The sequence below is a fragment of the Elephantulus edwardii genome, unplaced genomic scaffold, assembly GCF_000299155.1.
Source record: "Elephantulus edwardii isolate Elephantulus edwardi_28Jun2011 unplaced genomic scaffold, EleEdw1.0 scaffold00046, whole genome shotgun sequence".
NCBI classification, from domain to species: domain Eukaryota; kingdom Metazoa; phylum Chordata; class Mammalia; order Macroscelidea; family Macroscelididae; genus Elephantulus; species Elephantulus edwardii.
Genome location: NW_006399796.1, coordinates 8250154 through 8274546, shown reverse-complemented (window position 1 = coordinate 8274546; position 24393 = coordinate 8250154). Strand labels below are relative to the sequence as shown.

At 36.6% G+C, this 24393-nt stretch overlaps 1 protein-coding gene across 1 annotated transcript in view; it reads right to left on the bottom strand.

Moving 5' to 3' along the window:
* Positions 1–14386: 14386 nt before the first annotated feature.
* SNX2 (sorting nexin 2) overlaps positions 14387–24393 on the bottom strand; it is an 86194-nt gene continuing 76187 nt past the window's right edge. The window contains exons 12-15 of the mRNA XM_006885996.1: positions 18233–18376; positions 16983–17063; positions 16803–16874; positions 14387–14888 (exon numbers count right to left, since the gene is read on the bottom strand). Of these exons, the coding sequence (XP_006886058.1) occupies positions 14838–14888; positions 16803–16874; positions 16983–17063; positions 18233–18376 (348 nt within the window). The 3' untranslated portion in view covers positions 14387–14837. The remainder of the gene's footprint in view (positions 14889–16802; positions 16875–16982; positions 17064–18232; positions 18377–24393) is intronic.

The window sequence follows — 24393 nt, the reverse complement described above, 5'->3', positions numbered from 1 at the left end:
CATATTGGAGGCTGCAGTCCTTGACCCTCTGCAGTAGATGCTTCAGGCCCTCTTCATTTTCAGCAAGCAGGGTTGAGTCATCTGTATAACGCAGATTGTTGATAAATCTTCCACCAATCTTGACCCCACATTTCTCCTCATAGAGCCCAGCCTCCCAGATATTCTGTTCTGCATATAGGTTGAAAAGGTATGGAGATAGGATACATCCCTGGCGTATGCCCTTACCAATTTTGAACCATGCAGTGTTCACTTGCTCTGTTCTGATGACTGCCTCCTGGTCCAAGAATAGGTTTCGCATTAGAACGATCAAGTGTTCTGGGATTCCCATTCTTCTCAGAGTCAGCCACAGTTTGTTATGATCCACCCAGTCAAATGCCTTTGCATAGTCAATGAAACAGATAAACATTCCTCTGGTATTCTCTTGCAGAAGATTATTTTTAATATGGCCAGCATATTACACCAACAGCAACTAACATGTAGTCAGGCTGGATTCAGAAGAATCCTTGACACCATAGATCTAATTTCTGATGCCAGATAGATCTTAGCTGAAGGAGAATGCCAGAAATATGTATATTTGTGTTTATTGATTATACAAAGGCATTTAACTACTTGGGTTCTAACAAATTATAACTAACATTTTAAAAATGTGAATCCCAGAACATTTGTAATTTTGTTCATGTGAAACCTATACATGGATAAGATTTATCATCCAAACAGAATAAGGGATAACGGCATAGTTAAAAATCTGGAATGTGTTTGTCAGGGTTGTATCCCTCTTCTATACTTACTTTAGTCTATATACTGAGCAACTCATTCAAGAAGGTGGAGTATATGAAGAAGAATATAGTATCAAGATTGGAGGAAAAACCATAAGCAATCTGTATCATGCAGATAACACAACCTTCCTTGCTGAAAGTGACTAGGACTTTAAAACACTTGCTGGAGAAGATCCAAGATTGCAGCTTTCACTTTATAGACTACAACTCAACATTAGAAAACAAAAATTATCACTACCAATAGGGGATTGTGAATTGAGATGCTAGAGAAGAGTAATGAATAGCTCATGGACGGTCAAAAGAAGAAATAAGTGCGTCTTGGAAGAAGTGCAAACTTGCTGCTCCTCAGGGGCAAGGATGGGGAAACTTTGTCTCATGCACTTTGAGCATGTTGTCAGGAGAGGAAATCTTTGGGAAAAGACATCATACTGGGAAGGTAGAGGATCAGAGAAAGAGGAAGAACAAGATGGATTCGCATAGTGTCTTTAACAATGGGCTAAGCATGGTAGGTATTGTACGGACAGTGCGTGAGAGAGCGAGGTTTGGATGTGTTGTTCATGGAGTTGTTATAAGTAGTAGTTGACCAGAATGCACATAACAACAATAATAGTATTCGTTGTCCAGCTTTTACATGCACTGACATGGGTGTATATAGTATATAGCTTGAACTAGGCACATCTTTTTGTATAAGTCAAATCTTAGCTTTATAACATTAAAGATGTCTTTTGCTTCAGGATTATACAGTACACTATGTCATTTGATTTCTTAATTGCTGTATTCGTCAATCAAGAAATTAATTGCAGATTGTCCTAAATTAATAAAATTTCACCAAAGCCACCTACTAAATAAATTAACTCATTATGACAAATTATATTAAAACAATGAGATACTGACTGTATACACTATAGCTGTAAACAGACCAAAATTTAAAAAATGCATACATAAATAAACATTCATGGTGCTTTCATTCAGTTTCAAGGAGATTCCGTGTTGTCGTGGGTTTCATGTTGTTTAGCAGTTTAAATCTCCAGCTATTCCACAGGTGAAAGATAGATGTCAGACTCTTCTCTTTAAATATTGGCAGACCCAGAAACATGATTGAAGAATGCTATTACTTGGAACAGATGGCAGTGGGTGCTCAGTAGATAATATAATTTTAACAAATGCTGATTAATCCTGAATAGTGATCTTTTAATATGACTTTTGACTCATTAGAGCATATATACTCATGAGTAAATTATATACATATAATGATTAGTTGTTATGTGCCCTTGAGTCCCTTGTGACTCATAGTGACCCAATGTACAATAGCCCTGAAACCTGCTCTATCCTGTGCCAACCTCAATGTCTCTGACACACCTACCCTCATTACCCCAGTTACTGAGGCAATTCCTCTCATCCGGGGCTTCCTCTCATGTGCTGTCCCTCCACCCTTCCAAGCATGACGTCCCTCTCCAAGGATTGGTCCCTCTTTCCAACATGTCCGAAGTATGTTAGACGAAGCCTCAGAATCCTTGCCTCCAAGGAACAGCCTGATTTCACTCTCTCTAGGAAGAACCTGTTTTTTCTCCTGGCAATCTATGGTATATTCAATACTTTTCTCCAACACCACAGCACAATGACATCAATTTTCTTCTTATTATCTCTAGTCATTGTCTGGATTGTTTTTAGCTGGCTGGAGCCCTCTGTTTGGGAACCAATGAGAACCTGATGTGTAGGCCTATGGCCTTTTAAAATTCATGTGGCTTTGGAGGTGAGTCTTTCTCTGTTGGATGGGGGCAGGCTCTGAATTGTTTTTTTGGCTGGCCAGAAGCCTGCGGCTCTCAGGCCTGGTTTTAATTGTTTTTTAAATGAACACTCCTCAGTAGTACAATACTCTTCTGTCATTTCTCTTTTTTGAGGTAACTTTGGATTGCTGTGTTACTGAACCTTGTGCCATTGGTCTGTCAAGTGCCATAACGGGTACACATGGTTGACAATGTTTGGTAGATCTCACAGATTAAGACAGGCTTGGGAGCTGGAGTGGCATCCACTTTCTAAACATGCCTGTGGAAACTCTATGAACTTAGAGAAAGGACAATAGTTAAAGTCTTTTGTTTATAGGGTCAGTACTAGATGGCACTTAATGACAACAACATATAACACCAAGCCCTTGTCTTCCATTCTGGACTTGGATTAAGCAGCTGAACTCTCTACGATGGTGCTCTTGTTTTGATTGAAGATCTGTGTGGATTGTTTCATTGTTTTTATTTAAGTCTCTTGTTTGGAGTCAACAAGACTTCCTGGAGGTGAGAAATCCAAAAGAGAAGAACATTTCTTAGGCTGAAAGAACTGAAGAACAAATTTACATCTTGAGTAACAATGCTGAAGGATTCTATTTAAAATCTTGAATAACTCAAGCAGCATCAGAAGACGATGAGAGGTATATATAGTGACTGTACCAAAAATAATAGTCACTGAAACATTTCAGGAAATAGCATAAAATTAAGAACTAATGGAAATGAAGGAAGATGTTTAAGGTGCACTGAAGACAATGGCAAAAAATAAGACCATAGATGAAGACATGTAGTTGTGTTTCAGCAAACAGATGCAGCTCTGGGTGTGCTCACTAGTTTGTGTTTTTGGAATATACCTACCTGGCCTATTGACTGGAAGAGCTCCACATTTGTTCTCATTCCAAATAAAGGTGATCCAACAGTGTGGAAATTATCGAACAGTGTCATTAATACAGGAACACTGGTGGCCTACTGGCAAGACGAGAAGGTACAAAGTTCGAATCCACCATATGCTTTGTAGGAGAATGGGCAATCTCCTCATATGTGACTAACTGCCTCTGAAAGCCCACCGTTGGGTCAGCTATGGGTTGCTTTCAACTCAACGACACTCATCATCATCATTAATACAGGTTAAGTAAAATTCTGCTGAAGATTCCTCACAAATGGCTAAAATAATAATACACTAATAAGCAACTGCCAGAAATCCAAGCTGGATTGAGAACAGGCCATGGGAAGAGGCACTGCTTATGTCATAAGAATGCCACACAGATGCTTACTACTGTTTTATTGGCCATGCAAAAGCATTTGACTATAGATCACAAATTATGGTTAGATAACACTGAGAAGAATGGGAATCCTAAGTGTTGTGCTCACATGAAACCTACATACAGCAGCTGTCCACAAAACAAGAAAATCCTTTTTTGGCCTAAAATTAAGAAAGGTACATGTCATGGCTATGGCCTTTCTCCATACCTACTCAATTTGTATGTTGAGAAAATAATTTGAGAAGCAGGACTATATGAAGAATGTGGCATATAGATTGGAATAAATTTATCTGTGTTATGCAGATGATTGGACTACAGCCTTCAAGAACCCCAAAATACTCACCTTAATATATGGAGAAAAGAGTGATCTTTTCAACAATTTTTCATGGGATCCATAATCAACACTTTTGGTAGCAGTGGTTAAAAAAAATGAAGACATGTTGCACTGGAAAAATATGCTGTCAAACCCCTTTCCAAAATGCTAAAGAGCAAAGATGTTAGACCAAGGTGAACCTGGATCTAACTGATGGTGTTTTCTGTGGCTTTCTATGCATCTGAAAGTTTGACAATAAAGATGACAGAACTGCTGTGTTTTGAATTGTGTTGGAGAAGAGTACTGAATATCCCTTAGACTGCCAAAAGAACAAGTTTGTACAGAAGGTGCAATGAGCGTGGTCTTTCAGAGGCAAAGATGGTGAAAACTTTCACTTACTTTTGGAATGCTGTCAGGAGGGGCCAATCAGTGGAAAAAATTCCTCTAGCTGGGAAAGGTGGAGAGAAAGAGAAAAAAGGAAAGATCCTCAAGAAGATGGATTGACACATTACTTGTAATAATGTGCTTGAGATGGTGAAAATCATGAAAATGGTGCAGGAAAAGACAAGGTTCAGATCGGTTCACCATGAGGTCTCTCTGAGCTGAAGTCAATTCAATGGCATCTGACAATGACGACGATGACGACGACAACAGTTACTAAAAGAAGTACAAAATTCACTGCTGTGGAGTCTGTTCTAGAGAATCACCTCTGTAGGCTTTCTCTACGGGAGATGGCCTCATTATTCACCTAAGGGGTGGCTGGTGGAATCAGTCATTCAGTCTTGCAGTTAGCAACAAAATGTTTACCCCACAGTATGGCCAGGGTTTCTACAAGCAGTAAGTTGTTGCTATGTGTTGTTGAGTTGACTAGGAATCATAGTGACCCTAAAAAGAAGGGCTGACACATTTGAGCCCGTTGTTAGTCATTATGTTAATTCATCTTGTCAAAGGTCTTTCTCTTTTATGTTGACCTTCCACCTCTTCAAGCATGATGTCCTCCTTCTCTAAGGACTGTCCCTTCCTTGCCTCCAAGGAACACCCTGGTTTCACTTTCTCCAGGACCGGTCTATCTTTGGCAGTCCATGGGATATTCAGAACTGTTCTCCAACACAATTCAAAGGAATCAATTCTTCTGTCATCCTTAGTAATTGTCCAGCTTTTCGTTGCATAGCAAACAATTGATAAGACCATGGATTGGATCAGCTACATCTTAAGTCTTTAAACTGAAAACAATGCTCTTTAATAATCTGGTGAGGTCTCTGACTGCAGATTTTCCCAATACAACTAATTTTTTGATTTCTTGACTACTAGTATCCACAGTTTTATTACAGACAAAGCAAGATAAAATTGTTGACAACTTCAGTTTCTTCTCCATCTATCATGTTTGTTGCCTACTGGCTCAGTGGTGAGGATGTGATTTTGATGTCAAGATGTCATCCATATTGAAGGTTGTAGACTTTGATCTTCTGCAATTGCATCAAGTCCTCCTCACTTTCAGCAAACGAAACTGTGTCACTGTGTCACCTGCATAATGTAGGTTGTTTATGAGACGTTCTGTAATCCCAATGCCACATTCTTCTTCATAAAGTCTGGCTTCTCAAATACTTTGTTCAGCACACAGAATGAATAGAAATGGAGAAAGTATATAACCTTGATGCACCTTTCCTAATTTTAAATTATATTATACAGTGTTCTCACAACTACTTCTTGGTCTAGGTCTCGCATGAGCAATATTAAGTATTCTGAGATTCTCATTCTTCTCAGCTGGAGGACTCAGTAAATCCAAGAAGCATAAGGACTAGATAAAGTTGCAAGCCTAGGGAACTACAATGCTGACACCCTAAAATCAAACTTGAAAGGCTACATTATAAGAGGATATTTCTTCACTTTTCTATCTTAAATAAGAAAATGAATATATGGATATATTGACTTTAGCTCTTAAGGGTTAAAATATATGAAAACCCATTTGAAAGGAGAAAGACAATTCAAAATATATTATCAACAAAAAACAGTGAGCCAGAAGGCTGTAGAGCATGCTAGGACACAGGCCTCAATTGACTGAAGGGAAAGGTAGCATAAGGTAACACTTTACATAGGAAAAAGAAACTTAGATCACATTCTGGACATTATTTGTCCTCTGTCGGAGTCCACTGAAGATTTTCACAGTTATTTTACCCAAGAGTCCTTTATGAAGATGAATTTAGCAGTAGATTGTAGGTTAATAGAAAAATAAAGGAATAACTGAAGGCATATCTCAAGGAGACTTAAATACTTCTGTAAAAGAATCACAAGATTTTATTATTCTCAGGAGAGGAGCAATGGCAATGAGAAGCAAAATTATTTCAAATTTTCAGAAGCAGAATGCAAGATATAAGTAATGTTAATTCTGAAAACATAAACATGTTTTTATGTGTCTGTTACATGAAATTTTTTTTAAAATTTTATTAGTTTTAATGAACATTTACAGAGATTTTGGGTTTTCATTCATTCATTGTTGCACTTTCTCCACCCTCCTCCCCAGTTCGTTCTTCTTTCCCCCACTCCAATGTCTGATTTAATTGTCCAATTGCCACAGTGCTTGTCAAAGCCAGTTCTGATTAATCTCCTTTGTCAGTGTGTCCCTTGCCATTCCCTATCACTCCTCCCTGAGAGAGACTTCACCCTGATTCATAAGGAAAAGGGGATGGCGTATTCTCTTAGCTACTTCCTGCTGAAAAGGGACGCTGTGGGTTTCAGGGTGAATGTCTTCTCTCACTACTCTAAAGGGCCCCCTTGGCAGTAGGAAACACATAGACTATTATGGAGATTGATTTTGGAATTTAGATGCACTGTTATCAATTGTGCTTAGCCATACATGTTCATATCCTTGAAGATGTATCATGGAAGTGTTGCAGCCTAGAAGATACAAATTTAACTAACAAGTTAAAAGTGCATGGGTCAAAAACTGAAAAGCAATAATATTCTGAGTAGAGGTTCTAATAGTAGCACAAATCAAGTTACAGAGGTAAGGTGGTTCCATTGCCATCCTTACTCTAACTTCTTTTTTTTTAAAATTTAAATTTATTAATTTCAGTGAAAATTTACAGAGGCTTTGGATTTCCATTCATTCATTGTTGTAGATTTGTCCCCTCCCAAGGCTCCCCCCCCCCACCAGACATTACCCTCTTGGAAAAGTAAAAGAAAAGATTCTTTCATTATTTTACAAACCCTCCCCCAGGTCCACTCCACCATGTAGCCATCGCTCTAGACTCCTGTCATGACAGAAATACCTAATCACATATCTCTTTTAAACAGTTTTCTCCCTCCTCTGTTTCAGTGCAGTATACATTATTGAACCCATCTTACTCAGTCTCTCCCCAACCCCAAGGACAGTCCCATTCTACAACAGTGGCACCATGCAATATTTGTCCTTTTGTGACTGGGACATTTCACTCAGCATAATGTTCTCCAGAGTCAACCATTTTGAGTAATATTGCATGAGTTCCTTGTTTTTTAATGCAGCATAGTATTCCACTGTGCGAATATACCACAGCTTCTCTAGTACACGAACATTTTAAAATGAATCTTAAGTTTGATTATGTCTATGAAAACTAGGCCATGTGCTGACTGTGGAACAGATCAACTACTCATATGCAAGTTCAAACTAAAGCTAATTAAATCAAATCCACAAGAACCAAAATTTGACCTCGTTGTTTATCCCAACTGAATTTAAAAAAAATCTCAAGAAGAGATTTGAGGCCTTAAACAATAAGGAACAAAGACCAGATGAGCTGTGGGAGGATGATGGAAGGAAGAACAGCAGCAGCATTACTAGTATCACACATAAACAAAATCTTGGGGAAGATTATCCAAAAAATGACTGGAACTTTACAGCGACCAACTACAAGAAATACAAGCTGGGTTAGAAGAAGCCGTGGGACTTGAGACATTATCAATGTCAAATGGATCTTGGTAGAAAGCAGAGTACTAGAAGAATGTCTGTGTTTCATTGACTATGCAAAGGCATTTGACTTTGTAGATCACAACAAATTGTGGCTAACTTTAAAAAAATGGGAATCTCAGACACCTGATTATGCTTATGGAAAACCTATACTCGGACCAGGAAGCAGTTGTCAGAACAGAGCAAGGAAACACTGCACAGTTGAAATTGGCAAAGAAGTGTGTCAGGGATGCGTCCTGTCTTCATACCTTTACAAATTATATGCAGATCATTCAAGAGGCTGGATTTAATGAGGAAGACTCATCAACCACCTGCGTTATGCAGATGACACTACTATGTTGGCTGAAACTGAGGAGGACCTGAAACGTTTACTGTAGAAGGTCTAGGACTGTTGTTTTCATTCAATATACAATAAAGCTCAAAATCAAGAAGACATACTCGGGGTGGGGGGTGGAGGGAAGGGACGTGGGAATTGTATACTAATGAAGGCATTTTTTTTTCTCTCTTCAGAGGGGGAAGCGAACTGGTGGGGAGGGGTGGGAAGGGAGAAAATTGCGGCAATGAATGAATGGAAATCCAAAACCTCTGTAAAAAAATAAATAAAAAATAAAAAAAAAAACTGCCACATTTTGCTTTACACAAAAATATTTTTAAAAAAAATCAAGAAGACAAAGATTCTCACCACTGGGCCAACTGGCAGCACAGTGATAGATGGAGTAATATTCCGTTATTATAGATTGAAATTCCTCTAGTTCTATTGTGATGTCACTTCTATCATTCCTTATTTATTTGTGTCTTCTTTTCCCCCTTTAAGTTTACCAATGCTTTGTCAATTTTATTGACCCTTTCGAAAAACCAGCTCCTGAGATTATTGATGGTTTCAATTGTTTTTGTTTTCTTTAAGCGATTGAGGTTGTTAACAATTTCAGCTTGCTTGGCTCCTGACAATTAACACACCTGGCACCAGCAGTCAGGAGATCAAAAGACAAATTGTATTAGGGAAATCTACTGTCAGGGACCTCTCCAAAGTGGTAAAGACAATGTCAGTCTAGAGACTAAGGTGCGTCTGATTCAGTCTATGGTCTTTACAATTACTTGTTATGCGTCAGAAAGCTGGACAATGACTAAGGATGACAAGAACTGATGCCTTTGAGTTGTGTTCCTAGAGAAGAGTATTGAACATACCATGAACTGTCAAAAGAAAGAAAAAAACCCAACACAACATGTCTCTTCTGGAGAGGGTGAAACCAGGTTGCTCCTTGGAGACAAGGACTTTGAAGCTCTGTCTATACTTTGGGCATGATGTCAGGAGGTACCACTCGCTGGAGGAGGATATCATGCTTGGAAGGGTGAAAGGACAGTACAGAGAGGAAGACCCTGGATGAAATGGATTGACACAGTGACTGAGGTAATAGGGGTAGGTGTTTCAGAGACAAGGAGACTGGTTCAGGATAGGGTGGGGTTCAGAGGATACAGAGGGTCACTATGAGTCATAGGCATCTTGATGGGACATAAACAAGTATGATTAAAAATTCTACTCTCACGCATATATACACAAATACACACATAATGTACACATGTATAGACTGAAACATTGATATTAAGTATCTAGAAAATACAGGTTAAAAATCAAGATTAGAGACTTGACTTTAGAAGCAATAAAAAAGCAATTTATTGTTTAGTATTGTCTATTTTTAGTTTTTATTAAACATAGTTACATATAAAAAACTTAATATATAGTCCCTCCTTGATTTCCCAAAGTATACCCTTAAAATGGGTCATCTCACTGTTAGGCATATTTCTTGAAAAATTATTTGTGAATTAACAAGTGGGCAGTTTTACCTCAATCCGTTTTCATAACAAAGTTCCCACTTATTCAGATAAGAAAAGTCCTTATAATTATTTAATCTTTAGCAAATGAAAAAAAAACATCAGGGAAAATGATAATTTTTCTTTTGCATTTCTGCTGAAAGTCACAAACTGTGTTTTCCACAATCTTCTAATCTTAGCAGCTTACATTTTCTGTAATCCTAAAATGGCCCTAGAATTAATCAAATCTATGTTAAATGTTTAGAAGAATCTTATAACCAATCATACATTTCTCTAGGAATAACATGCAGACTTAAGAATAAAAACATCCTAATGTTTAAGATCTAGGTCTCCTTATCTGTAAAATGTAGATGTTATGCTGAACAGTTTCTAAATTTCCTCTGGTAAGAGAATGCTTTAATTCTATCTGTAGGAAATTATGAAAAGTGACTACTAGCAAAGCACTATGCAACAGAAGTCTTAGATCACAATTTTAACTATCTTTCAGGGCAAGATCTAGAAATTGTTATATCAACTTCTAATTTTTGCTGGACTCTACACAGTAGTATAGAACTGTGAAGATGACACAGGATAAGAGAAGACAGGGCTCAGATCTGTTTTTCACAGGGCTGGTATGGGTCGTACAGTCCCTGTGGGTTTTACTGGACTTGAAAGCACCTAACACAGCAGATAACAAACAAGCCGTTAGACCTACTCTACATTTCTGGTTGCACAGATCATTTAAACCTGCACCATTCAATTGGAGCCACATGTGACAACTAAGTATATGAAATACCACTAACTAAACTTAGATGTTCATGTGTAGCTTGATGACTTAGTTTGACAGAAATGATGAAAAAGTTTTCCATTTTTTAATACATGGGTTAAATATTGTTGATGTTGCTGCGTACTGTCGAGTCAGAACCAACCCATAGCTGACCCTGCAGTGGGTTTTCAGAGGCAGAAAATCACATGGGAGGAGCCTGCCCATCTTCCTGTGGAGCAGCTGGTGGATTCTGAGTACCTTTAGGATTGTAGTGCAGCTTCTTGCCACGAGGCCAGCAGAGCTATTAATTTCACATTTTTTACTTTCAAATTTTGGCCATAAATGAAAACAAATTATGTTAAGGGTTCTTGTATTTCTGACGATTTAAATTCTAAAACCTCACTTGCCGATTACTGTAACCTCTCCTATTTGGTTTGACTACAAAGGCAGAGTAATAAAAAATAAGTATTTTTCTTGCAATCCCGCTTTTCAGTATGTCTTTATCTATGAGGTATTAAGAATGACACTTACTCTCTATTTTAGATAAAGAATGGTGATACCATTCCAAATATTTTTCAGAACATTTAAACAGAGACCATGTAATAAATGGAAATATACCATAATATTAATTTCATGACTAGTGAATATGAAAAAAGCTCCAAGTCAATGACTTTCTTTGCCTCTTTGCTACCAGAAAGCACCTTCCTTTAAATTAAAGTGGCAAGAAACTGCACTGCAATCCTGAAGGCATGTGATTCGAATGTACCAGCTGTTCCGTGGGAGAAGGATGGGTCTTCTTTCATGTGATTAACTGCCTCTGAAAACCTGCTGGAGGGTCCATGTATGGGTCAGTTCCAAATGGGGGGTACTCATCTGTGTTTTTGTTTTTAGGTGACATCTATGAACAGATCTGAATCTTGCCCTCTCCTGCATCATCTATGATATGCTTGAGTCCAAGAAACTGTCTCCAAGTTGGAACTGACTCCAAATGGGTCCTCCACTGGGTTTCCCCAAGACTAAATCTCATGGGAGGTGAATGCCTATCTTTTCCCTATGAAGTTGCTGATGGAGTTGAACTTCTAGGGAGGCACATACAGACTCTGGGTTAGTAGTGCAACTTGCAGTAGGTTAGGCTACCAAGTTCCCGTCTGTGACTAAAATTCAATCACAGATTTCCTGACTTATGTTAATCACATGACTGACCATGTAGGGAACTAAGACAAGAAAAGCGATCATTAGCAAAGTGATCATAAAGCAACCATTAGCTTTATATATCCTACATCTCAAGATTAAGAAGCATTTTTGGAAATTTGTTCTCTATTTATGTACCCTTATGTTAAAAGAAACTTTACTAGTGAAGAGATTTGGGAAGAGGCTTGTTTAAAAATCACTTATGCAGTAAATGTTTATGGGACATGGAAACCTGTACTAGATGAAAATACTAATAGAAGCTTAAGGAATAGCAACAAGAAAATAGTACTTTGAGACTAGTAAAAATATATGTATAGAACAAGCAGAATACCTGAAAATAGTTAAGAAAAAAACTACAACAAAGAAAATGTATTCTTTCCTGCATTATATATAATTTTTACATACATTCATTTTGCTCTAGCCTTATTTTACTTAATAGGTAATTAATTAGAATTCTAATAGTATAATACCAATAGAATTAAAGTTATATAAAAATATTTTAAAAGTAGAAAGGCACTTCAGAAATCAGTTTTATGTCCTTGCTTTGTAGAGAAAAGACGAAAGTGATATACTCAAAGTCATACATTTACTGACAGACTTAAAAGACTTCAACATATATTCAATGCTGATCCCAAATTCAGATTATTCCACTCTATTATGCTCTTTTAGTGGAAGACACTCAACATGACCGACACAGTGACTGCAGCAATGGGCTCAAGTGTGTCAGAGACATTGAGTCAAAGGGTTTAGATTTATTGTATATAGGGTCGCTTTGAGTCACACTCGACTTGATGGCACCTAACAATGTTGTTTTCACTCCTTTAACATTCATCTGCTTAAATAACATAAATCTTTAAATTCTAATCTACCAAATATAAATATTATGTTAGCGGCACTAATTTTGTTTTTATTTATTTGGAATACAAATATTTTTTTGCATATGAAGAAGATGCTGAATTGATAGAATTTACTGATTTCTAGAAATTGAAATCCATTAATGTTCACAGGAAACAGATGTAATTCATTGGCAATTTCTACTTTGAAAAATAGGATCTAGTCAGTTACTTTCTCTGAACCTCATCTAGATACTCATACTTAGTGCCATGGAAGTTCGAAAGCTTTCAACTGCAAAGAAGGAGATGTCCCTCTTCCTTCCTCAGAGCCACCGAGAGACTGTGATTCAAACTATGAGATACTGCTTTTTGGATAGCAGTTCAACTTCCTAGAGACTATACCACTAGAGCAACCTAGATAGTATTTAGTATTCTATTTGGACATAATGAGTGCCCTGATATACCACAGCTTAAGGTAAGATTTTTAATATTATTATCCATGAGTAAAAGATACTCACTTGGAATAATAAAACTATGGATATAATTCCAGGGTATCATTCTGGTAAAACTCTAACCCAGTTGAATCTATTTTTTGCTCAGTATTAATGGGACAACATCCTTTGTTATATAGTAATGTGAATTACTTGTGTCTCCAGTGGCTATGTTATACCAATTAGAAGACTGCACTATTTTTGTTTTAGGGTTTTTTTCTAAAAGAATATTATTTTGCATCTTCCTGGATTTTTTATTTCCCAACTCATCAGGTCTTTATTATCTGTGAGGGACTCTCTGGGTTTTAGGTGTATAAATTTAAATTATATCTATAGTGGGCTAAAAATTCAACTGAAATCAGTGGAAGCAAACACATGATGAGGATACTGAAGATATCAATTGTACCCAGTAAGTTGCTAGAGAATTTTAAAGTTCTACAGTATTATTCCCCTGGAAAGGACATATGGATGTTTGAGAAGTATATTCTCCACCCCCTTTTCCCTTTCTTGTTGTGTACCATCGAATCGGATCAGACTGGCATAGGAGGAGATTGCCCCTCCAGTGGAGCACCTGGTGTGTTTGAACCATGCGCCTATGGGATTGCAGCACAGTTCTTAACGCTAGGCCATTAGAGCTCCATGAGGAGTATCTTTAAGAATACTTTTTATAAATTATCTCTGATGCAGGGTACTTCAGCTTTAAGTTTAAGCAGTGGTCATTTAAAAAGGTTAAAGAATAGGTCAGAAAGTTGCCAAAAGCAAATGTCATTTTACTTCTAATTTGGTTTGTGTTATCTTTGATTATTCATCAAATCATCTTACATTTTAAAACTGTACCATCTTCTGTCAATTAGTTTCAAATTAAAGACAAAGAAAGGACAAAGTTTAGGAGTGTGATGCTAACAATGGGAAAGAAACACAATCCATGAATCCTATAGTACATAAATATACTTTGTCCTAATTCTTAAATTGGGAATAGGTAAAAACAAAGACAGTTAGCCTTTTCTTTTTTTTTTTGTACTCAAAACTAACCGAAACAGATTAAATGTGCTATGGTGTATAACAGTTGAATAAAAAACCTTATGCTTCATTTAATTATTTAAGAGATGTCAAATTTTTCTGTCAATTAAAATGAATAAATAACAGCATTACCTATGTACAGCTAGGGAAAAAAGTCTCTATAAATACCCCTAAAGTTTACATACTCAAATAATTTGTTACTAAAGCTTCACAAGGAATGTAATTTTATTACCGTAATCACAAAATCATAATTTCTGTACAGGAATGTATAAGTGAACATTAATCAATGCATTGATAATTCACTTCATAAAGATCAGATAAACACACTACAGGAACATACTGTAAAGAAGAAAATATTGTAAAATTTTCTGGCCTTGCAGTGCACATTTTAGTGCAAGTATTTAAGACACAATAGTGTTCCATTCAGCAAAGTGTTGCAGAATGTCATGCCACAGTCCATTTAATTCAAAGAGGTTCAGGACATGCAGCTTGTAATAAAACGTTAAGAGTATACATATATATATATGTGTATAAAAAACCACATGTAATTCATAAAATATATAGTGGTTTATTTAGATGATTTTAAATGATTTCATTGTGGGATTCAGCATAACTGGAACAAACATCCAAGGTCTTTTTGACAGGAATCATCTTCTTGCTAGGCAATAGCTTTGGCTTCAGGTAGAAATGCTTCCCAGTATTTTATAAGCTGTGGATGATAAAAAAAAAATCTCTTCATTAACTTTTTGTGGCACATAGGGCATGTATCCTGTAGGGTACTTAAAAAAATATCTGAAAATACAAGGTATATGAAAGACTGTAAGCAAACCCATTTGTGTGTACCATCTAATCAGAACTGACTCATAGAAGACCTTCCAATGGGTTTTCAGAGAGGCAGTAAAACACACAGAAGAAGAGTGCTTATCCTCCTCCCGTGGAACATCTGGTGGAGTTGAACCATATGCATTTGGCATTGGAGTGCAACTTCTTACCACAAGGTCACCAGATCTCCCTTTTATCAGTTGTTGTGTACTGTCAAGAAGAAATTCAACCTATAGCTGACTCTCACACAAATTTTTGGAGGCAGTTAATCACACAAAAGAAGATTACCTTTCTTCTTGCAGAGCAGCTGGGGGGACATTTGAACTGAGGGCCTTAGGGACTGCAGCAGTTTGTTACCACTAGGCACTAGGGAGCTCTGGTGGCCTAGTGGCAAGAAGCAGCACTGCAATCCCAAAGGTATGCAGTTCGACCCTACCAGCTGCTCCGTGGGAGAACGGACAATCTCCTCTCTTGCAATTAACTACCTCTGAAAACACACCAGAGGGTCAGCTATAGGTTGGTTCTGACTAGATGGTACACAACAACACGCAAACCTATTTTTTTAAAAAAATATGTATAATAGCTAAGAAGGATTCAACATTTACTTAGGGGATATTTAAAATTCTTTATGTGAAAAAAAAATTTACATAAGAATTATTAAAAAATATTAATAACTATAGGCTGATACCTGGTTTGATGTAAATAAACATATAAACTACAGTTTTACTGACATATACAAACGGAATAAAAATTTGTCACTGTATATTAAATATAGGTATAGTTACTTGAAATAATACAACTAGGATGAGTATTTTTACATTTTACATTATTACTGGCCTTGAATGGGAAAATAGAAAATATAAGAGAAGAAATAAAAGGAACTAGAAAGAAATGCCAATTTTACCTGGATAAATTATAAACCAAAATTATGTGTAAAATTCCTTTCAATGCAGAGAATTTCTTATCATATTTTAAATTCTATCTTTGTAACAGTTTATGTAAAAATTTAACATAATGAAGACATAAATACTTACATAAAGAAAATACTTTTATTATCTTGTTACAGACTTTTATTTACTGTAACTCTACTATGAGTAGAACTCATAGTTTGTTCTAATTAAAGAGTACCTGGTTTATCCACAGCCCAAATACAATCACTATCAACTCCAAAGAAAAGGTATGTATGTGTGTGTGCGTGTGTGTGTAAATATATATAATTTTTTAAGTGAAAGAATATATATATGTAATATTTAAGTGAAAGAAAAAAATATATATGTAGTATTTTTTTAAGTGGAAGAAAATCCATAACTTTCAGTTTAAATTTCTTATTATGGAAGGGGCTCAATCCAAAGGCTGCATCTCTTTGGCAGTTCAAATCGGCCTGCAGCTCCGTGGAAGAAAAATAGGGCAACCTCCTCTTGTGCTCCAAAATCCAACGGAGGGTCAGTTATGAGTCAGTTTTGACTTGACAACAATTAGTTTTTACTATGGAAGAGAACTTGCTAGAAGAATTGACTCAAATAAATTTGGCTAACAAGGAAATACATATAAAATTTATAAAGAAAAAAAAAAATTTGTCCAAGAGGTTTCTGTTGGCCTGAAAATCTGGAAAAAGTCTAGTTTACTGCTTAGAAAAAAATAAGCTGGAATAGCTTTCAACTACAGTTTATTCCTTTACTTTCATTATTCTTACTCTTCTTTAAGTTTAAAAACTAACTTCATTTCATTACCTTCTTAAAAACAAAAAAGTTCTAGAATAGATTCTAGAAGATGTCTTTAAGTTATAAAGAATTCAGCTTACCTGTTGTTGTGTTTGTACTAATGATTCTAAGTACTTGATAATAACAGTTTTAAAGTCTTTCACGCGTTCTTTCTGTGTACAAAACATTTAAAAAATATTAGTAAAGAATTAAATTTTATCAAAAATCTGTCTTTTAAAATGTGGTATTTGTAAGAAAAGTGCAAAAACTATTATACATGCCTCAAATCTTCCCACTTCTTTTCGAATTGTTTTAGAGATTTGCTCAAAATCTCTTTCTCCTTGTTGCACTTTGGCCTCCCACTAATAAAAACAAACAAAATATGCAAAAATTTTACTCCTGTCTGGAAAAAATTCCCATAATTACTGTCATGACTATATATTTCCATTTGTATTTTATGTAATACCCCAAAGGCCTAAGATAGCTCATTTTTGGTAAACTGCAATTTAGCACTAGCCAAACTTAGATAGTTAACTACAACTTTCTACTAGTAGAAACTGTTAAGAGAATTTCTGTTAACTTTTCACTACCATATTTATTCAATATTCGATTATTTTAGGACCTGATGATCTACAATGTTCATAGCTTAATTACATTTAACTAAGAGGCAACTATATTGGGTATGAAATATATTAAATATTACAGTATAATCTTTACATAATTAACAATTTTATCAACAATCTATCAATTTCAATACTTGTTCATTACAATTTTTATGCCCATGAAAATAGGAAAACTGTATGACAAATATTTTTTGTAATGGCAAAATGACCAGAATTTAAAAAAAAAAAAAATCTGTGGAATTATGGTCTGCAAATGACCCACTGTTAAACACTGAATTGAGTACTGAAATAATAAAACATTATGATTTATGACCAATGGAACAACTAAAATAAAATAACTGAAGGTTTAAGCAATGAAATGATATTTTCCCCACTGTGTAGCCAGAATACTGGTACATACTCTTCAAAGAGCAGGTACATTTATTTTTAGTAACATAAAGGTTGTCCTACCTCTTCAATTTCCTTATTGAAGCATGGCAAAAAAAGTGTATAAATTATAATAAACTTAAACAAATTTAATAAAGTACCATATATAAGACATATATGGGGGATAATGTTACCTAGACAATTAAATGTGAGGTAAAGTAAATCTATCACTAAAACTACTTTTAGACATAAATAATTATCTGATACCAAATTAAAGATCTCAAAAGAAATGTATTAATTATTAAGGCAAAGATTAATTTTTTATAGTTTTCTTGTATGTTTCTAACCATTCCATAATCACAACAGCAAAAGTCTGGAAGCATCAATCATGATCAAAATGTTGAAAATAATTCTAACACAGTCATAAAATATGGAAAAATAGCTACGTGCTGAATGGTTCAGAAAAAAAATTATGAAAAATTATGTATATATGAATGAATCATGAAAAACTTAAATGAGGAAGTTTATTTAGTAATAATCACCTCTCTTATTTCATTCTTAGCTTGTTGTATTTTATCTGGTTTGTTAGCAACCATCATTTTTGCCTCAGTTTCACGTTTTTTAAGCAAAGTAATTTGTGCATCTTCCCATTTCTGCCAGCACTTCATACGATGGTCAAACACACCCTATAAGTGAATAATATAATGCTATTAAGTCAAGGTAACACTTTAAAATACTTTAATACTCAAGAGTGCTAAAATATTGTAAACAAAATCAAATATTTAAATGCTATTCTAGTTTAACCACAGAGAAAATAGCATGTCAATAAAAAAAATTCATATTCATTTACTGAAAAAAATGTAAAAACCAACTAACAATGGATAAATATGAGAGTTCAGAATAAAGAAAAAAATATATTTCATAGATCATGAAAGTTTTCAATGTGACATAATAAAATTGCTATTCTTCAGAAATAAATATTTCATTAAAAAGGCTGATGTCTTATCTACTTTTAAAGGTTTACTACACATTATAAAAGTATATCTAGTGTTGGAAAATAACATTCACAAGAGTAATAATAGGAAGTAGATTAAAAAATATGATGAAATGAAATTATCAAAAAAGAAATTATTGATAGTAAATAAAGAAAAAGGGTAATTTAAAAATAAATTTATTGGGTGAATGTACCATAATTTCTCAATCCATTCATTTGTGACTGGACATCTGGGCTATTTCCATGTTCTTGTGATGGTGAATAATGCTGTTATGAACACTGGTGTAAAAATCTCCGTTTGTGCCTCAGTTCCCATTTTCTCAGGGCATACTCCAAGTAGTGAAATAGCAGGGATATCTATGTTCAGCTTTTTGAAAAAGTGCCAAACTGCCTTCCAGAGTGGTTGTACCATTGTACAATCCCACCAACAAGTTCCTTTCTTGCAACATCCTCTCCTACCTTTATTACTAGCTGCCCTGTTAAAATTTGCCACTCTTACTGGAGTAAGATGGTATCTCACTGTGGTTTTGATTTGTATCTCTCTTATTGCCAGTAACAACAACAAAAACAAAAAATATTATTAAAACGAACAAAAACGACAATCCTATACATGCTGAAGAGGGCAAAGACAATAGTGATAATGCTGTGGGCAAACTTACATGAAGAAACAGACCAAAAACAAGTCAATAAAACCTATGCAGTATCATATTCTACACAAATGATGTATGTTTTATTTATATACTTGTTACATGCCGTCGAGTCACCTGCCACTCATAGTGACCCTATGTACAACAGCCCTAAACCCTGCTCTATCCTTTGCCAATCTTATTGTCTCCAACACACCTATCCCCATTACCCCAGGGACAGAATCAATCCATCTCATTGACAGTCTTCCTCTCCTGTGCTGTCCCTCCAACCTCCCAAGCATGACCTCCCTCTCCAAGGACTGATCCCACCTTGCAACATGTCCAAAGTATGTCCGATGAAAGTTCAGAATCCTAGCCTCCAAGGAGCAGCCTGGCTTCACCCTCTCCAGGACGAACTTTTTTGTTCTTCTAGCAGTCCTTGGTATATTCAATACTCTTCTTCAACTCCAAAGCTCAAAGGCATCAATTCTCCTTCTATCATCCCTAGTCACTATCCAGCTCTCTGATGCACTGCAAGTAACTGCAAAGAGCATGGCCTGTATCAGACACACCTTAGTCTCCAGACTGATATTGTTGCTCTTTATTACTTTGGCGAAGTCTCTGACAGCAGACTTTCCCAATGCCAAGTCGTCTTTTAATTTCCTGGCTGCTGGTACCAAGCATGTTGATTGTGGAGCCAAGCAAACTGAAGTTGTCAACAATCTCAATCTCTTCACCATCTATCATGATGCTGCCAATTGGCTCAGTGGTGAGAATCTTTGTTTTCTTGATACTGAGCTTCAATCCATACTGAAGGCTGCAGTCCTTGACCTTCTGCAGCAAGTGCTTCAGGTCCTCCTCACTTTCAGCAAGCAGTGTGGTGCCATCTGTATAATGCTGATTGTTGACGAGTCCTCCTCCAATCCTAATGCCACACTTCTCCTCATAGAGCCTAGCTTCCTGGACAGCCTGTTCTGCATATAGATTTAAAAGATACGGAGATAGGTCATCCTTGACACTCACCCTTCCCAATTTTGAACCATGCAGTGTTTCCTTGCTGTGTTCTGATGAATGCCTCTTGGTCTAAGTATCGGTTTCACATTAGCACGATCAAGTGTTCTGGGATTCCCATTCTTCTCAGAGTCAGCCACAGTTTGTTCTGATCTATACAGTCAAATGCCTTTGCATAATCAATGAAACACAGACATTCCTCTGGTACTCTCTGCTTTCAGCCAAGGTCCATCTGATATTAACTATACTATCCCTAGTGCCACGACCTCTTCTAAATCCAGCCTGCACTTCTGGAAGTTCTCTGCTGATGTGCTGTTTCAGTCGTTTTTGGATAATCTTCAGCAGAATCATGCTTGCATGTGATAGCAATGATAATGTTCGATAATTTCCACACTGTGATGGATCACGCTTCTTTGGAATGGGAATAAATATAGATCTCGTCCAGTCAGTTGGCCAAGTGATTGTCCTCCAGATTTCTTGGCAAAACTTGGTGAGCACATCCAGGGCAGCATCTGTTTGCTGAAATATGTCAATCGGTATGCCCTCAATTTCTGAGCTTTGTTTTTTGCCAGTTCTTTCAGAACAGCTTGAACTTCCTTCATAACCACAGGTTCTTGTTCATATGTTGTTTCATGAAATCCTTCTCTGTCCACAATTCCTTTGGTAAAATAACTCTGCCCAAAGCATCCTTAAATATTGCAACTTGAGGTTTGAATTTGTTCTTCAACTCCTTCAGCTGAAGAAATACTGTGCAAGTTAAACCCTTTTGATTTTCTGACTCCAGGTCACTGCACATTTCATTTTAATACTTTGTCTTCCCAAGCTGCCCCCCCCGCCCCCCGTATCTTCTGCTTAACTCCTTATTATCTTGATTTCTTCCCTTTGCTGTGGCTTCTCAGTGCTCTAGCGCAATATTTAGTCTCTTTTGACAACCATCCTGGTCTTTTCTTCCTGGATGATATTCTTGATATCCTCCCATAGCTCATCTGGTCTTCACTCATTAATGTCCAAAGCCTCAACCTTTTCGTGATATGGTTTTGAAATTCATGTAAGTCTCTCACTTTTGCTTCCTATGTGCATTATATACAGAAGTGGTCTGAAAGAGCAAGATGATGAATAGAGGCAGGAAATGAAATGTAGACTTATGAAATAAACAGAAGTCTTAATAACAAATGGGAGAATTTAATAATAATAATAATAATAATAATAATAATAAAAATTTCTTTCTTACTGAGTGTAGAAACTACCAAACCATACCACTAATAACAAACACAAGCACAATCTTGCTTTGAAAAAAAAGACTGGAACAATAGATTGACAGAGGAAAATCAGAAGTACAAGGTAGATTTAGAAGACACCATGGTACTAGGGACATCATTGCCAATGTCTGATGGATCTTGGCTGAAAGCAGAGTATCAAAAGATTGTCTATGTTTTGTTGACTATGCAAAGGCATCTGACTGTGTGGATTACAACAAATGTTGACTAACCTTGAGAAGAACAGGAATCCCAAAACACTTGACTGTGTTCATGTGAAATTTACACTTAGACCAGGAAACAGTCATCAGAACAGAGGAAGGCAACACTGAATGCTCAAAACCAGGGAAAATGTGTATCATGGATATAGCATGCTCTATACTGTTACAATCTATATGTGAAACAGATCATTTGGGGGGCTGGTCTTTATGAGGAGGAGTTGGCATAAAAATTGGAGGAAGCCTCATCAACAACTTGTGTTATGCTGATGACACAACCATGTGTGCTGAAACTTAGGAGAACCTGAAGTGTCTGAAGCAGGTCAAGGAAAGCAGTCTTCAACATACATTAAAGTTCACATCAAGAAAACAAAGATTTTCACCACTGGGCCAATGGATGGAGAAAAGACTGAAGTGGTTAACAATTTCAGTTGCGTGGCTCCACAATCAGCACTCTTGCTACCAGCAGCCAGGGAATCAAGATATATTGGATTAGGAAAGTCTACTCTTAGGGACCTCTCCAGTGCTTAAGTGCTGAAAAGCAAAGATGTCAGTCTAAGGACTATAGTATCCCTAATCCAGGCCATGGTTTTCACTATTACTTCTTGCCTATGCATCAGAGAGCTGGCCAAGGACTAACAATGACAGAAGAATCATCAATACCTTTGATTTGTGGTGCTAGAAAAGAGTATTGAACATACCACTGACCTCCGAGACCAAACAGGTCTGTCTTGGAAGAGGGTGAAACCAAGTTGCTCTCTGTAGGCAAGGGTTTTGAAGCTCTATCTTGTATACTTTGGGCATCATGCCAGGAAGGTCCAGTCCTTGGAGAAGGACATCATGCTTGGAAGGGTGTAGGGACAATGCAGGAGAGGAAGACCCTGGGATAATAGGGGCAGGTGTGTTAGAGACAGTGAGATTCACTCAGGATAGGATAGGGTCCAGAGTTTTTGTGCATAGGGTCGCTATGAGTAGTAGGCAACTCAATGGCATGTAACAATGACCATGACCACCACCATGACTTTGAATGATCAGTTCTGCATTCAGATTGAATAGGTATGGAGAAAGGATGTAGTCCTTAGGCATATTTTTCCTGATTTTAAATCATGTAGTATTCCCTCACTCTGTAATTAATGTTCCAGGATTCCCATATTTCTCAATATCAGCTATAATTTGTGATAATCCACACAGTCAGCATAGTAAAAAAACCCCACAAATAGACATCCTATGGTATTCTCTACTTCTAGCCAAATCCATCTGACATTGGTAATGTTAGTCCTTGTGCTGAGGCTTCTTCTAAATTCAGGCTGAATTTCTGGCAGTTCTCTGTTTAGAGTCCTAGCCATTTAAAAATAATCTTCAGCAAGAGATTGTTCTACACTGGGTTGGATCCTTTTTTTTTTGAGAACTGGAACAAAGTAGATCTCTTCAATTGGTTGGACAGGTAGCTGTACTCCAAATTTCCTGGTATAGCTTTGTGAGCATGTTTAGGGCTCCATGTGTTTGCAGAACAAATAATTTTAGAAGTTGGACTGTAAGAATGAATGTAGCATCAGGATTGGAGGAAGACTCATCAACAGCCTGCATGTAGTAGATGACACAACCTTGCTTGCAGATAGTGAGGAGGACTTATAGTTGCTCCAGAAGATCAAAGACTTCATTCAATATGAGTTATATTCCAACAAGAAGAACACAAAAATCCTCACTGCCAGGCCAAATAGGCAACACCATGATAAATGGTAGAGACAGAAATGTCAATGATTTCATCTTGCTCTGAACCGCAATTAACATTCTTGGCACCAATACCCAGGTGAAAAGACCGAAACTGTCAATTATTTCTTCTTGCTTGGAACTACATCAACAACCTTGACACTAGTATCCAAAAGAGTCAGCTGTTAGGGACTTCTCCAAAGTGCTGAAAAACAATCAAGTCAGACTGAAGACTAAAATGCATGTAGATCCAAACCATAATCTTTTCAATTACACGCTAAGCAGCTGCAACTTGGAATAATGACTTGGGATGACAGAAGAATCATTGATGCTTTTGAATTGTGGTGCTGGAGGAAAGTGCTGACTATTGCACGGACTGTCAAAAGGACAAACAACTATGTATTGGAATAGGTGCAGCCAAGGTGCTGGTTAGAAGAAATGATAGTGAAAATTCTTTTCACATAATTACCTGGGCATGTTGTTAGGAGGGGTCAGTCCTTGGAAAAGGACATCATACATGTAAAGGAGGGGAAGACAAGACAGACTGATAAGTGATTGCAACAATGGGCTCTAGTATGAAGGGGATGGCACAGGATAGGGCAGGGTTCAGAGCCATTATTCAAAGGGGTTGCTTATGAGTTACAGTCAACTAGATGACACTTAACAACAACTATTACCATGATGTTGGTTACATATTAGCAATACTTTTAGAGTTATAGCTCAAATAAACATGTTAATAACTCAGGTAGAAATATATTAAATAATAAAATTTAATTTGGTCCAAATAATACAATTTGAGGATAAGTAAGCAATAAATGCATTTTGTTTACAAGGATCCTCTAAAGAGAAACATGTTGGATGTGCATTAACAAATTTCAGGTGAAACTG